The sequence below is a fragment of the Fusarium mangiferae genome (genome assembly GCF_900044065.1).
Source record: "Fusarium mangiferae strain MRC7560 genome assembly, contig: FMAN_scaffold012, whole genome shotgun sequence".
NCBI classification, from domain to species: domain Eukaryota; kingdom Fungi; phylum Ascomycota; class Sordariomycetes; order Hypocreales; family Nectriaceae; genus Fusarium; species Fusarium mangiferae.
This window is the reverse complement of record NW_024573932.1, coordinates 1,311,597-1,326,602: the sequence shown is the minus strand read 5'-3', so window position 1 is coordinate 1,326,602 and position 15,006 is coordinate 1,311,597. Positions and strand designations below refer to the sequence as shown.

The window sequence follows — 15,006 nt, the reverse complement described above, 5'->3', positions numbered from 1 at the left end:
AGCTTTCTTTGGGGCATATTGTGGAGTTTGGGGGATATTCCAACAGTGATCCCTTTTCTGTCGAACTTTAGTTGCCACAGAAGCGGACCTATTGGCTCCTCTGGGCCTATTCGTAAGAGGCTTTGAGAATTTGGGTTTGTCTTTAAACTTTGTTCTAGAAGTTTGTGTAGCTGAGTTCAGTGTGATAATTTTAAACTCTTGGCCACAGGTCTCAACCGCAAGTAACACATGTGGCTCACTGTTTACACTTCATGACACTCGTTTTGGTCGAATCATATAGCATACAAATATTTGCAAGCTAGTTAGGGATCAGAAAGGTAGGTTTCGGTCAATTTGACAATGGCGTCGAACCTTTCAGTATACTTTCAGGCATAATCTCAAAGGTTCTACATAACGGAAGGGAGAGAATCTTGTTTTCCTTTATTTGACCGCCCTTCTTGACATGCGTCGTCCTTTCTTCCTTTCTCTACGCTTCATCTTGTGATTGGAGTGCCATAAAACCCCAGGCATGGATCATTTCCCTTTCGAACGATTGCCCATCGAGCTCAAGATCATGATCATCAGATTTGCTATCCCCTCGCTCCCAGCATGCCTTGAAAAGAGTCTTAGCGGATGGATCTCGAATAATGGCTTTATGCAAGTAAATGAGGAAGATTTAAACCGAGTTCGCGATTCATGTCTGGAAATTAAGGCAATTTGCGATAGAATACGATACTTGGTGGTATGTACACGTGGACAAGAAGTATGTCGATTTGACCCTCTACGCGACATACTCGTGATAACGGAGCCCTGGGTTGGTTATTCCCGCGAGCGAGGGCCAGAATCCTCTGAAACAGGAGGCCCTCCTATCCGGCGCATGTTCTACGAGATGGGAGACCCTAGTCACCCAAGAGGAGCCCCAGGTTCGTCCCCCGCGCTTGGATCAAAAACCGACTAGAGATATTGACATCACTACAGTACTTCAAACAAGTAACGCTCTTCCAGAGGATAGGGAACAGACGTTCGCTGAGATGCCATTCGATTCTTCGTTACCTATATGGCCGCGCACCCCAATGCTCAAGGAGTTTACCTTGACCTCAGCTGTATGTGGTCCGGACTGGCATATCGATAGCTTTCAGCAATATGGGCCAGAAGTCAGCCCAAGAGACTGGCGATATACGCCTTGGATTAGCACCCATGGATACAGCAGTCAAAGTGGTCTGCAGCGTGTAGGCAAATGGCCTGGGTTTAGATACTGGACCGAGACGAGGAAGATCGAATTTAGGGCATTATCGTGGCCAGAGGTTCAGCCTTGGACGACAATGTTCCCATCAAGTGGGTGGGCAAGCCTTACCTCTGCTGAATTCATCCCTCACGAATTTGTTGCTCGACTATGGATCAATCGACCGGGAGAACCGATAGATGCTGAGCAATCACAATACGGTTGGATTGAGGTGAAGGCTCCCGAAGAAGGCGACGATTCTTGGGTAGAGCAGGTGACAACAACGTGGAAGATGGTCCGGTATTTTTTGAAGAGATCGAACGAACTTATGGATTTTGAGTGGTATCTTGATAATAAGTAAGGACCAAAAAATGAAGCCTGTGGTTGGGTAGCAAGACTAGTAACGGGGAGTAATGACAAGGAAACTTTGACGTCGTCTCCATCGGACTGGGCTGGAATTATGGAAGGCGACAGGCGACTGCTACACTGGAAGCCAAACAAAAATGTCTGGAAGATACATCACGCTTCACTACTCTATACACTGGCCCCATAGCAACGGACCATGCATGAATAGTTAGATGTGCGGTTGGCAAATCGCCCAGATAACCAAAGTTCGGAATTTCATCGAGAATCTTTTGCCATCTTCCCAGAACCTGACACTAGCAGAATTTTCCAAACCCCAGCCCATCTCAATGAACTCAATATCACCAGCCAAGACGGGGATACTTCTAGAACAGACAGGCCACAAAGGGCGATCACCGAGGAAGCTGAACCACCATTACAAAAGCAGGTTAAAGGCCAAGATAGAGTCGTCAGTGCTGGAACTTTACTGGCCGTTTCCTACCAACCCCCAACGAGTGTCGGCGAAGGAAATCCCGGATGCTTTTCCCGCTGTTAAAAGCCAAGAACCACATGCACCGAGGAACAGGATGTACTCCGTAAAAAAGCTTCGAATCGTCAGCGGTAGACTTGGCGGGGAGGAAACGTGCTTGTACGAGAAGCTCATGTTGCAACGGGAGGGGGAAGGAGTCGTGGCGCGGTCCTTGGCGAGAGCTTGGCGGGAGACGGGTTGAAATGGATGAGACGATGTGGGATATTGGCCCTTTAGTCTCGCTGATACAGATAAATCTGTCTTTGCCATTGTTAGATAGCGATTAAGCATGATCACTGTAGCCACCGGGACATCTATACACGCGTTCTTAGTCCTGCATGATATTCGCAACCGTGGTACGGATATAACAAGAAGCAGAAAAAGAATAACTTTAATAACTTTATTCATGTTAACCTTTTGATCTTCAGAAACCTGTCTCAAGCAGTGACACAATAACCCCTGTAATTGATATGTCTTGGCATCCGGGGAGGTTATCTCTGGGCGAACGATCTTCTCCACGTGGAGCTCTGACCCATCTGATTGGCTCTCGCCCCCTGTTCTAAAGAGCCTCTTTTTAAACTCTCAACGACCATCGTTGATGCACGTGGGTTGATGAGCGGCTATAACAAATTCCACGGAGAGGAGTGTCCTTTAAGATGCAGGAAATAATTACACAATCATACAGTGTTGTACACTTGAGTATTTCTGTCAACTTGCTCGAGTACAGGACTCTATTTCCGGTGTTGGCAGTTACGGTGGTACATTCTTCTTTGGGGCCCTGTTTGACGCTATTGTCGGCCAAGTCTGATGTTTTCAATACGCCCGGCCGTGCTGTTCACCCTTGTTTGGAGCTTTGAGGCCATGTCGCAAGCCCATCTGCAGGCAAGCAACTCTTCTGGTCTTAGCGTACGAGCATCAACTCCTATCACTCTTACAGTCAACCTCTAAACAACAGCTTCAATATCATCATTCAAACAGCATTACAGCAGGTATCCCAATCACAAGACATACCAATCTCATCGCCATGATACCAAGACCCTACCATCACAACCCCCACAACCTTCTTCCCGCCCAGATCTCCCCCTGCCCAACGAACCACGCACGAGATACGACTTCTCCCTGGTCGCGTGCCAAGCACACCCGCCAAGACGATAAATCTACCAAAGGACTCACCGAGGGACCTTGCCACTAAAGACGCATGCACCATCAAGCATAAGATTAAGCTTGTTCGCCAAGCCTTACCCGCTCCACACACCATGGCATGGTGATATAAGGAGTCGGGGAGCGGGCTGTTTCTGCAATGTTCGACATCAGTTCAATTCACTCTCTTCTAGAACCTTTCCAAGAGTGAGAGAGAAATCCGAGTCTTCGGTCTGCCTTGATCATGGTTCTTCATCAGTATGATTACATCTTTGCCATAGGCACCATCTTTTCGTTCCTTGATGCCTGGAACATCGGTACGTCTCCCACGCATATAACCTGCGATAAGATACTGACAGATTAGGTGCCAACGATGTCGCCAACTCGTGGGCTACATCGGTCTCATCCCGATCCATCAGCTACATCCAGGCCATGACCCTCGGTTCCATCCTCGAATTCGCTGGCTCCGTCGGTGTCGGCGCCCGTGTCGCAGACACTATCCGGACCAAGGTCGTCGACATTGACCAGTTCGAGTCCGACCCTGCTCTTCTCATGCTCGGTATGATGTGCGCCATCGTCTCCTCGGCGCTGTACCTTACATTCTGCACCCGCATCGGTCTCCCCGTCTCCACGACTCACTCCATCATGGGTGGTGTTATCGGCATGGGTATTGCGCTTGTTGGTGTGGATGGTATTCACTGGGCTGAGTTTGATAAGGGTATTAGCTCTGGTGTCGTTTCGGTCTTTCTTGCTTGGATCATCGCTCCTGGCCTATCGGGTGCTTTTGCTGCTATCATCTTCCTTATTACCAAGTATGGTGTCATGCTGCGAAGCAAGCCTGTCTGGAAGGGTCTTTTCCTTACTCCCGTTTACTTCGGCATCACTGCCTCACTTCTTACCATGCTCATCGTCTGGAAGGGCGGTAGCATCAAGGTTACTTTCAACGATGCTGAGACCGCTGGTATGATCATCGGTGTCGGTGCCGCTTGGGCCCTCCTCATCACCATCTTCCTCGTCCCCTGGCTCTACCGCCTCGTCGTCTGTGACGACTGGGAGCTTCGCTGGTGGAACATCTTCCAGGGTCCTCTTCTCCTCCGCCGCCCTCCTCCTCCCGCTCAGCCCGAGGGTGCTGCTGGTGGCATCAAGGATTTCTACGAGGGTCACCTCACCCGCGAGGAGCTTGATGGTCTTCGACGTGCCGGCCGCACTGGCAGTGATGAGTTCGAGCGCGCTCAAGACCAGACCAGCAATGAGGGTAAGGAGGCTGCCACTGAGAACAAGAAGACCTCCTCTGAGGGTACTCCTGATATTGAGGAGCGAGTTGAGCCCAAGGCTCCTCGCAGCCTCGTCGGTCCTAAGCCTGATGGAAAGTGGTTCAGCGGTGCTGTCCTCTACTGGTATCTTAAGAAGGCCTTCCTTTCTGGTGTTGACCAGGATATTATTGCCATGCAGAAAAAGAAGAGCATGCTTACCGGTGACTTGGATGAGATTCACGCTCACGTTGCTCACTACGATAATCGAGCTGAGTACCTCTACACCTTCATGCAGGTCATGACTGCTTGTACCGCTTCTTTTACCCACGGTGCCAACGATGTTGCCAATGCCATTGGTCCTTATGCTACTATCTACCAGATCTGGAGGACTGGCGGTCTTGAGGGTAGCAAGTCTTCTGTCCCTGTCTGGATTCTGTAAGTTCTGTGCTTGACACTCTTATAACCAACAACTAACTCTGTATAGCTGCTTTGGTGGTGCCGGTATTGCTCTCGGTATCTGGACTTATGGATATAATATCATGCGCAACCTTGGTAACCGCCTCACTCTCCATTCTCCTTCTCGAGGTTTCTCCATGGAGCTGGGTGCCGCTATCACCATCATCCTTGCTACACGTCTTAGTAAGCCCATTTGCTCTACCCTTACCACTTATTCCAGTGACTAACGCATTCTTCAGAACTCCCCGTCTCTACCACTCAGTGCATTACTGGTGCCACCGTTGGTGTTGGTCTCTGCTCTGGTACTTGGCGCTCTATCAACTGGCGCATGGTTGCCTGGATCTACATGGGATGGATCATCACTCTCCCCGTCGCTGGTGTCATCTCCGGCGTCATCTGTGGTATCATCATCAACGCCCCTCGCTGGGGTTATTCTGGCTAGAGTCTCGCTCTTTGTGTCTTATTGAGATATACATACACTCAGTCAAATTACCCTCTTGGGTCTGTTATAATATTAGAATGGATACGGAACCTAGGCCTGGATATCTTTACCGTGTTACGCATGCAGAAGGGACATAGGTTCAATTTTATATATGCCTTAATAAAAAGTTCTTTTATTAAGTAACGCTGCAGTGATTGGCGGAAGCTCAGAAGAATGCCCAGCTTCACGTTCGAGAGTATCTCATTACCTTGTGACTGTAGAACGACAGCACATCATGGCTATCATGTAAACCATTGAAGGGGTGTCCACCATAAGAATTGAACGAGAATGGCGAGGGACTTCGTGCCTCTATTCGTCGATAATAATCTTGATGGTTATCTTGAAAGCCTCGTGCTTGAAAATGCACCAATCACGTGCTACAACAACATTGCGGGGCAAGATAAGCATTGTCATTATGCCCAAGATGCCATTTCATCTCGAAAGAAACGACAAATATCGCAAGCATCTCGTAATGGATTACATTGCAAGCCTCCCGCTGGAGATTTTTCTTCAGATTTTAGAATATCTCGGGTCGTCGAGAGACTTAAGCTCCTTTACTCGTTGCGCTCGCTACATCTGTTGGCGGGCCTCCCAATGGCTCTTCGATTTCACCTTTGTAGAGCGTTGTCAAGTTCGACGTCGTGAACTGGTGTTCCAGAGTTTCACAATACGGGCTATCAGCCTTGACTCGCAGCGTATGATGCAATGGTTGATCTACCATGAACTCAGTAGCCAACTGAATGGGTTAGTTCTCTCGTCCCTCTTCTTATCTCAGTATCTATCGCTGACATCATGTCAAGTTTTGTGCCTCAACTTAAGCGCAAACACATCACGTATCTTCATCTGTCTATCGCCGGAGATGCCCCCCACGTGGCAAGTCATCTTATCAAGTTTGGCACCGATATTTGGGAGCCTGGACAAGGTTTGCCAGACCTGACGCCTCTGTGCCTCGCCGTGGCGCAACCACAGAATAAAGCATTGCTTGATGCTGGCCTTCGTATCGCTTCCGGTTACTCTCTACCAAGAACAACAGAGTACCTTCTGGCTAGGGGAGCTGATCCGAATAGGTTGAGTCGTTTCGGGCTGGCTGCTATTCATCTGGCAGCCATGAAAAAGGCCCCATGGCGAGGTTTTATGGGAATTTGTTATCTCCTAAATAGGCGAGACGACTCAAACACCATGTGGGAATCAATGTTGAACAACACTATACATCATCTGCTCCGCTATGGAGGGGATCCGAACCTCAAATCAGCGGTGTCCCGCATGCATCATTGTCAACATACCTGTTGGCGCTCAGCAGATTGCAGTCACCGCGGGGCAAGAGTCCTTCATTTATCCTGCAGTAGTGGCAACAAAAATATGTGTGAACTACTACTAAACAATAGAGCAGATCCAGGGTTATACGATGATGAAGGTTATCTCCCTTTATTCTCTGCTTTGAGTCAAGACCACGCCGAGATCTCCATATGCCTGTTACAAGGCAATGTCAAGCCGGAGCATCTAGTCGTTATACAGACAAGCCAGAGCACGGCTCTTCATGTCGCCTGTCGATTTGCTTTACCACAAGTGGTGAGGTTCTTACTAGAGCGCGGTGCCGATCCAAACGTCTTTGACTCTCATGGGAAAACACCCCTCCATGAAGCTGTCTATCAAAACTGCTCTGAGCTAGAAGATCGCATTGTTCAAACCTTACAGCTGCTGTCAGATTACGGAGCGTCAGCTGATATCAAATCAGAACGGCACGAAACGGCTCGAGATATTGGTAAAATGTGTCTCCTTTCACGAGTTCGTGAGATGTTTACGCCCCCCGGCCTCGAAAATGCTCCAGCTCCCCGTAATCGTCTCAGAGCCTCTGGGCTCACATCACAAATTCCCAAACCTACAAGTGCTGGTGGAAACCTAACGAAACAGCACAATACTCTACTGGATGTTGACAGCAACGATCTATTTCCCAGCCTAGGAAATGCCTCGAAGGCCCAGTGCAGTCATACAAACTTCAATAAGCCTCGAGCTGTGTGGTTCGACAAGCCGGTAATAGAACGACTCTTTACCGCCAACCCATCACCTTCGGGCCTTCGTGATGCTGCTGCTAGGCAGATACCGTTGGCGGGAAGCCCCTTGGCTGGAAAGGTGGACAGTAAGCAAAAGGGACCAGAAGCTGTAGAGAACGTGCAAGGGGCCTTTTCAACGTCGGGCTCGGCAAAGTTCTGGAGCTCGCTTTCGCCGCAAACTTCCAGAGGCAATGAAATCGCGCCAGAATCAATTGAGGAGACTAAAAAGACTTGTCACAAGAACAAGAAGAAAAAGTGGATTTCGTTGGATGTTCTATCATAAGTCAACGCTTGACTATCTGTAAGAGGGACATTGAGGCTTTACAGTATTGGAAAAATTCTATATGGAACTTCCGAGAGTGCTATCTGGGAGCGTTAGCAAATAATAGTCAGGCCCTTCCTTGCAGAAATTCTCCATAGGGGTGTCTACCCACAAATGATTCTCCCCCTCCTCTGATAGAAATACCTAGATCTAGGCGGATACAAAATAATTCCAACATTCCTTTTCGAAGTCAATACGCGGATCTATTCCTTTTTCCTGAAGGTATCCCCTAGAAATCATCACTGTAACCCCTTACGGCCTTATCACTTCCCCTCGATTCTTTTTTCCTCTTCTCTCTTAGAATAGCCAACCAAAGCATAAATCGGTGAGATAAGACAGACCTGTGGAGGTCCCAGACCAACCATGCAAAGAAGTAACCAATCATTAGATTAGGCTGCAATGGCGCGAGACCAGCGTCTACGTTGTTGCCTTATCCCTGGTGGGCCTCCCGCATTCGTTGGGATCCTTTCTTGCCCTCCTGCTAATTTACTGATTCCTAGTTCTCAGTTACAAACGAATTTCATCGGTGATCACTAGAACCTTTGAACTCATAATGTTTACCTGTGGAACATGCTGGCGACAGTTTCCGGCCGGCTGGCAATCGCGGGAGCAGCATATGAACGCCACTGGCCACGAGGCTCCTGCCTTTGAGTGTGACACGTGTGACCGCTACTACGGTAGCCGCAATGCAGTTGAACAGCACATGAACGATTTGGATCACTGGGACGAATCGGAGGAATCAGAGGAATCGGAAGAGTCGGAAGAATCGGAAGAGTCGGAGGAATCGGAGGATATCGTCTACGAATGTGATCATTGCGACGACGAGTTTGATGACGAATATGAGCTACACGACCATGAAGCTCGGGACCATTTCTTTTGTGTCGTCTGCGATCGCCAATTCCAGGACTGGCATAGTATCAGCCAGGTTTGTGAGCTTGATGTCGTGTTTTGTTATACCGTTTGACTTACATTCCTAAGCACCTACGCGGCAAAGCTCATCGCACAACTACAGTCCAGTGCCCATTCTGCAAAGATATGCTAGGAACCGCCACTGGACTGGCCCATCATCTCGAGAGAGGATGCTGCTCTAAAGCTCCTCTCAACCGTGATAAACTATATGCAGCCATCCGCCAGCGGGACCCGGGCGGTATTATTTCGAACAAATTACTTACTTGGTCTGGTAATGTAACCTATGCCGCCACAAAGAAAGCATGGAATGACCAGGCTGAGGCCTACGAATGTTATCTTTGCCATCGTCTCTTTGGAAAGCTGGGGTCTTTGAACCAACACTTAAGCTCCCCTGCTCATCAGTCAAAACTCTATCACTGCCCGGGGGCCTCTTGCAGAAAGGAATTCACCACTCTAGCCGCCATGATCAACCATCTGGAGAGTGAGAGTTGTGGGTATATGCGTTTCGATGTTGTTCAGAAGAGGGTTCAGTATATTGTAGATCCACGTCGCATGATTCAAGCATGATGGAGAGCAGCGTCGGTATCACAATCGTGATTAGAAGTCAATAAACATGGTTTATACTAGCTGATTACATCAAGCATAATACCAAGTGGCATAAGCTGTTATATCTCTCCATACTAATAGAAGCTGAGCTTACTAAGATCAAAGACTCTTATTACAAGAGATGTTTTTGTTGTTCTTGTCAAGCTTGAGCAAATTACAACCTCTCAAAGCCTCAGTATCACCGTCGATAGCTATGATAATCTCAAAAAGCTTTCACATATGGCTCTGCAGTCATGCTCGAGCCCATCTGCTGCATCTGCCTCCAAAGTGACAATTAAATGTTGGAATTAACAGCACTAAAACACCAGCACGGGTAAGGGCCATTAATAATGAATCTTTGATGCCTAAAATAACATATACCACTGTGGGGCTATATTCTTTTGTCTAGCTGCTTCGTTATCGTGATTGTGAAATACGAGACTTGGATGACACTCAGCCGGTCGTTCATTAAACCCCACAGGCCTTTTGTTTCAATATCTGGGCTGGCAGATATACCTACTATTTCCTGAGAAGGGCTGGGTTGGAAGTATTTGGACTCATAGGCACCCGCGGTTTTATCACGCTTTGGGATTGCAATTGAAGAAAGACCTTTGATCTCCACAGACTCCAAACCCGCTAGCCAACCTCTCGGGCGTGGTTCCATCTAAGAGGTGCTAAGAGCCTTAGTATGGTGCTATTACAAAATCCCATAGTGCAAGGATGTGATAGGAGTCGTATCAGAATTAGTTGAGGGTCCCTCTAAAAGGTGATTATGGCTCCCTGAGGTGTGGCCGTTGAGAACGAGATATGCTGAGTTGGGTATTTGAGAAGCAAGAAAAGAATCTCTAAACTCCTTGAGACTTAAAATTCTCTGGCTAGCCAAAAATTCAATGAAACCTTTCTCTATAAGCGACTTGCCACAAGGAACATCTTGATAGTTTGACTAGAACTGCAAATATGAAAGGGTCCGAGAAAACAGTTTTAGGGAAGGCTTCAAGTTTTTGAGACAACAGCATATATGACATTCATAATTCGATCAATTTAAACACTGACAGCTATATTTATAACACTTCAGCCACGCCTTAGCATTGAAGAATGCCATCAAACCATTAACAGAATGCCACCACGGTCACTTCCAACAACAACAACCAGAAGCGATCAACTCAATCTCAACCTCAACTGGTTTAAAAATACCCTCAATGGTCTATCTTCATCTAGGCACTCATCACAATGGTCGCTCTCAACGTGCTGGACTAAACCACTCATGAGACTAAACGGTGTCTCACAGGTTGGACACTGAAACGGATAACCTCGAGTGACAGAAACGTAGTAAAATGCTCGGTAGCACTGTCGCCCTGCATCCAAGACAGAATATCTATCAGCACCCGAAGTACATGTTCCAGTTTCCAGATGTAGCAGCATGGCAGACTCAGTAACAAACATCCTGCTACAGCCTGCGCATTCAATGATCCTTTCAGCATGGCTAAGCTTGTGCTGCGGTATAGATGTCAGCTTCTTTTATGATTAATTAGTTCGGGACGGAGCAAAAGCGAACCATTTTCAAGTTTTGCGCGGTTTGGAATCTTCTTCGACACACGTTGCATATATTGTGCTTGTCCATATCATGCTGAGCCAGTCGATGGCCGTCCCTAAATTGCCGATAATTGCAAGTAGTGCATATATGGTGATCTTCCTCCAAGTGGGTATCTAGGTCTTCCGATGTCTCATAGTCTGTAGGGCTGGGGCAATAACCACAAAGATGGTGGTTTTCAGAGTCCTGAACGTGTTGCTGTTTGGCATGCTGTGATCGAAAGCCCTTGTTACATCTACCACAACGGATGCCAGTCGTGGAAGGCATGTCGGAGCATCAATAGATGAGAGCATGCATTACAGCGCCAAATCATGAAGAAGAGAAGTTTTTGAAGTTGAAGAAACTGATGCGGGGGTTGTAGAAAACAATTGGCCGATGAAACTCACGTGCAGCTTCCTCATGTCAGGTTGGGATAGAGAGGTGACAAATGTTGCATAATCCAATCACATATGAGGATTTGCATCGAGATTGCCAGTTAGATGCCACATCATCTGTTTTGATGCCTGGAACCAATCTGATATTCTTGAGAACCGCCACTTTATACAAGGCTCGATATATTTTCGGTTTCTTCTCGAGCTTGCCCTAACGAATGAGATCCAGTAGCAAATTCTACAGCTACCAAGAAGCATTCAGCCTCATTATTGTCGGTTATGCCGCAATTTCGTTATGATTGACGATATAAGGGATACCGAAGACAAAGAAAAAGGCAAGGATCCACACATTCGGCGGACGTATACAATAAAGCAAGTATGTGAACTTGTCAATAGCGGCTGTGTGATGTTTTCTCTACAGCTCATGAGGCCACCTCGGACCCAAAACATCTACTTCTTTTCGATGTCTGGTCTACTGTGCGAGATTTGCGGAGCTACATATGGCAAGCAACTTCAACTGTCTTATCCCCTTGTTCTTTCAATTCTATTGCAGGAATTGATGACTAGAGTCTGTAGATGAAACTCTGACCAGAAGGTGTGAGCCAACTTGTATTTGGATAGATAAAAAAGGACAGCAACAGTCAAAATTTAGATCAGAGACCAATGATACTTTTTACTGATGGAGATCATCTCCCAACAACCGCAACATTAAATTATTCTTGTAGACTAATCACTAATACACAAGGGAGATTACCAGGTTTCATTCCGGCAGATGCATCCCTTTATTATATCACCAGGATCCCCCAAGACAAGGTTTCTTTGTTCAGTGAAAAAGATGGTTTGGATTAGAATAAACTCACCATAGTGTGAGGTTGGCAAGACGACTGGAAATGGGGGCTCTGCGAAGCATTTTTGAGCAAAGGCCAATTACTTCCACATTCCAAATGCTGACGTTATGACCTATCACAAAGCATCTCTTGGCGGCGACGGATGTCTTCCGACATATCTAACGACCGGTCCCTGTCATTTAGCTACCAACTTGTAAAATTACCGGGAAAATGAGCAACTAACCCGGCACGAAAATTCAGGCTCTGAGGATTGTATCTGCATAATTAGGCTTGATGATATCGATGGCTTTGCTTCAGTTCCGCTTGGACACTGCAGGTATGCCTGACTCACTTTTAAGGCCCAACCCCGCACTAAATCTGACGCTGAATGGGCGGACTGGTGTTTTCCCTTGGCGGGAAACTTGAGAGAACATGGAAGAGGGAACGATAGGTTCTTACCAAGACTTACTATGGCTATTTCCCGACTCTGCTTATGGCAACACTCTATTATCATAGCCTCTTTTTGTTGTGCTCATCTTTCGATATCTGACTTCATAAACAAATATTCTTGCTATTCTCTCTATGTAGAAGCTTGCCATGTTAAAGCACGTGGTTTTAATTGCCTCGATGCCATGTCGTAAACTTAATGAATACGTGGCTAGGCATCCATCGATCCCTTGTTCTCGACCCTAGCCAATTTTTTATTTTCAAGCCTCCGCCTTCTAAGACTACCCACATATGCGGGAAGCCTACCAAACCAGGCGAGAAATCCTGACCGGGCTTCAAAGACTCGAAGTAGAAAAGATTCATAAATGTATAAAGGCAGCCCTTTCCTCGACATCATCTTCCCGCTGGTTTCATCCTTCTTATAACAACGTTTGCATCTTTAATATAACCTAGTTTGCCAGTGGCTATTACGACAAAAAACCTGCCATCAAAATGGGTATCGGACCACCACGTTTAGACAAATACACGAGAATTCTCTCTCGACTGTTTGAGTTCCTTGCCCTCTTTCATATCCTCAAAAGAGCCAACGGTCCCCATACCGTCTCGCAACCCCCTACAGACCTGCAAAGCACAAGACGAAGGTTTCTTTCAAGTTTGTGCTTTTTTTGCGACTACCAAAAAGGCGGAAAAACAACAACCTCAATGGCTCTTGAGTCTCTCAACAACGGTGTTGTATTTTGGATTGCATCGAACGTGTCGCCAAATGATCGCGTCATCGCGTTTCTCTCTACTGTACTAGAGACCTTACGAACAGAACCAAACTCGACGGACACAGAAAGAGAAACACTAATAGCGATGCTGACAGCCAGGTACATCCAATTTGCTGCTCCAAGATTAAGAAAAGAACGCGCAATCCTACATCGGTCTATGCGCTTCTGTGAGGCTTACTTAACGAGCAATCTCGACACTATTCAGACACCTGGTGAGACAGAAGTGGTCACAAATAGACTTTTAGCTGACATGCAAGTAGGAGTTGCCGCTTTACTGGACTGGTTCACCCAATTCTCTGCTACAGCCGACCCTTTGATCCTATGTCAGGCTTCTTACAATGCTCGCCACGCTCCTCAGATGGCAACCTTGGAGGCTTTGCGACAGGAGCTGATAGTAGCTCCACAAGGAACAGCAGAGGCATTTCGCTCTGTCAAGCATCTCATTGGCCGTCTGGCTGAGAAGATTCGTATACCTATCAATCTCGTCAATGACTCCCGTCTACTGAGACCTCTTCTGGACTCCTACGAAATCAGAAGAGTAGAAGCCCCAGTTGCAGCAAAGATGCCTATGGCAGATGGCTTGAGAAATCTGGATTCTATACTCAGGAGAATGCTTCCAGCAGGCGATTCTCGCCTGAAAGACATGCAAGCGTATCTTGGGCAACTGGACGGCTCAATACAGCTTGAAGATGCGATCAGGGCTATGCATGACGACGATAAAACAAACCATGGTGTCCATGCAGAGATCCAAATGCTCGAGGACTTTCATCGCAATCGACGCAAATTTGTGGGTAATGATCGTTACATAGCCTGTAGCAAGCTTGCTTGCTTGTGCTGCAGACTATACTTCAAATGGCATCCGGGCAGATTTGTTGAGCCTGAATCTCACCAAAAGTCATATCTCAGTTGGCGTCCTATCGATCTACCTGGGGGTAGGGAGAGTCAGCACTGGCCAGACCAGCGTCGCGTTTTGGCAAATCTCAGCAAAGAGCTAAGCAACCTCGTAGAGGAGCAGATTACAACCCAGCAACAACCGACTCCATGGCAACCGGACTCGGTGACAAATATCACTGCGGTTATGGGATCCATCTCACTTTCTGAAGTTGGAGAAGCGTTTGAAAGCGGTGATGGAGAAAGTAACGGTTAGTTCACTTAAGATCGCCTCACATTTGCGTTCAAGTATACCCTAACGAAGAAAGCAGTCACAGATTCTGAATCACTGGCACATCTCAATGATGACGAGACTGTTGATAACACTGATGATGAGTCTGGAGATAGTGATGAGGAATCCGATGGAGGTGTAGGTTTGGGTGAATGACTTAATTGGGGAGGTTATGAACCAAAGCGGCTATCATAATTGCTGCCTCATACCCCAGATGAACTCGATCAGTGCAGGGGCTGTCTACTCAAGGCTGCTAATAATGAATCAATGGATAAGTAAGGCACATAGTTATCTTGACATGCATTATTAAGGAAAGTTTGTAGCTAAGACCTCTGCTTTCTTCTTTTCCCCTCGTGGATTTCTTCGACATGTCTCTTGAGGTTGTCAGGTCTTGTGAAAGTCTCGTCACATTGTAGGCATGGAATGATTTTTTGCAAGGAATGACTATCATAATGCCGAATGATATCTTTCCTCCATGAAGCCCTGGCCTGACAGCCAGGCCAGGAACAATGAAAAGGCTTTTCATGCGTTCTAAGATGATTACTTGCAATATTGATTAGCAGGAGCGA

At 47.0% G+C, this 15,006-nt stretch overlaps 5 protein-coding genes across 5 annotated transcripts; all 5 read left to right on the top strand.

Moving 5' to 3' along the window:
• Nucleotides 1–508: 508 nt before the first annotated feature.
• FMAN_08191 (uncharacterized protein) lies at nucleotides 509–1,562 on the top strand (the record flags this gene model as incomplete). The annotated part of the gene is made up of 2 exons (XM_041821638.1): nucleotides 509–902; nucleotides 958–1,562. 2 exons carry the CDS (start codon nucleotides 509–511, stop codon nucleotides 1,560–1,562), a joined length of 999 nt encoding a protein of 332 aa, XP_041687398.1.
• A 1,894-nt stretch (nucleotides 1,563–3,456) lies between these two features.
• FMAN_08190 (putative PHO89-Na+/phosphate co-transporter) lies at nucleotides 3,457–5,363 on the top strand (the record flags this gene model as incomplete). The annotated part of the gene is made up of 4 exons (XM_041821637.1): nucleotides 3,457–3,529; nucleotides 3,577–4,900; nucleotides 4,950–5,104; nucleotides 5,161–5,363. 4 exons carry the CDS (start codon nucleotides 3,457–3,459, stop codon nucleotides 5,361–5,363), a joined length of 1,755 nt encoding a protein of 584 aa, XP_041687397.1.
• An 831-nt stretch (nucleotides 5,364–6,194) lies between these two features.
• Nucleotides 6,195–7,736, top strand: FMAN_08189 (uncharacterized protein; the record flags this gene model as incomplete). The annotated part of the gene is made up of 1 exon (XM_041821636.1): nucleotides 6,195–7,736. The coding sequence occupies one exon, from the start codon at nucleotides 6,195–6,197 to the stop codon at nucleotides 7,734–7,736; it is 1,542 nt and encodes a 513-aa protein (XP_041687396.1).
• A 592-nt stretch (nucleotides 7,737–8,328) lies between these two features.
• Nucleotides 8,329–9,251, top strand: FMAN_08188 (uncharacterized protein; the record flags this gene model as incomplete). The annotated part of the gene is made up of 2 exons (XM_041821635.1): nucleotides 8,329–8,700; nucleotides 8,754–9,251. The coding sequence occupies 2 exons, from the start codon at nucleotides 8,329–8,331 to the stop codon at nucleotides 9,249–9,251; spliced, it is 870 nt and encodes a 289-aa protein (XP_041687395.1).
• Nucleotides 9,252–12,997: 3,746 nt separating this feature from the next.
• FMAN_08187 (uncharacterized protein) lies at nucleotides 12,998–14,593 on the top strand (the record flags this gene model as incomplete). The annotated part of the gene is made up of 3 exons (XM_041821633.1): nucleotides 12,998–13,487; nucleotides 13,536–14,417; nucleotides 14,478–14,593. 3 exons carry the CDS (start codon nucleotides 12,998–13,000, stop codon nucleotides 14,591–14,593), a joined length of 1,488 nt encoding a protein of 495 aa, XP_041687394.1.
• Nucleotides 14,594–15,006: the final 413 nt, after the last annotated feature.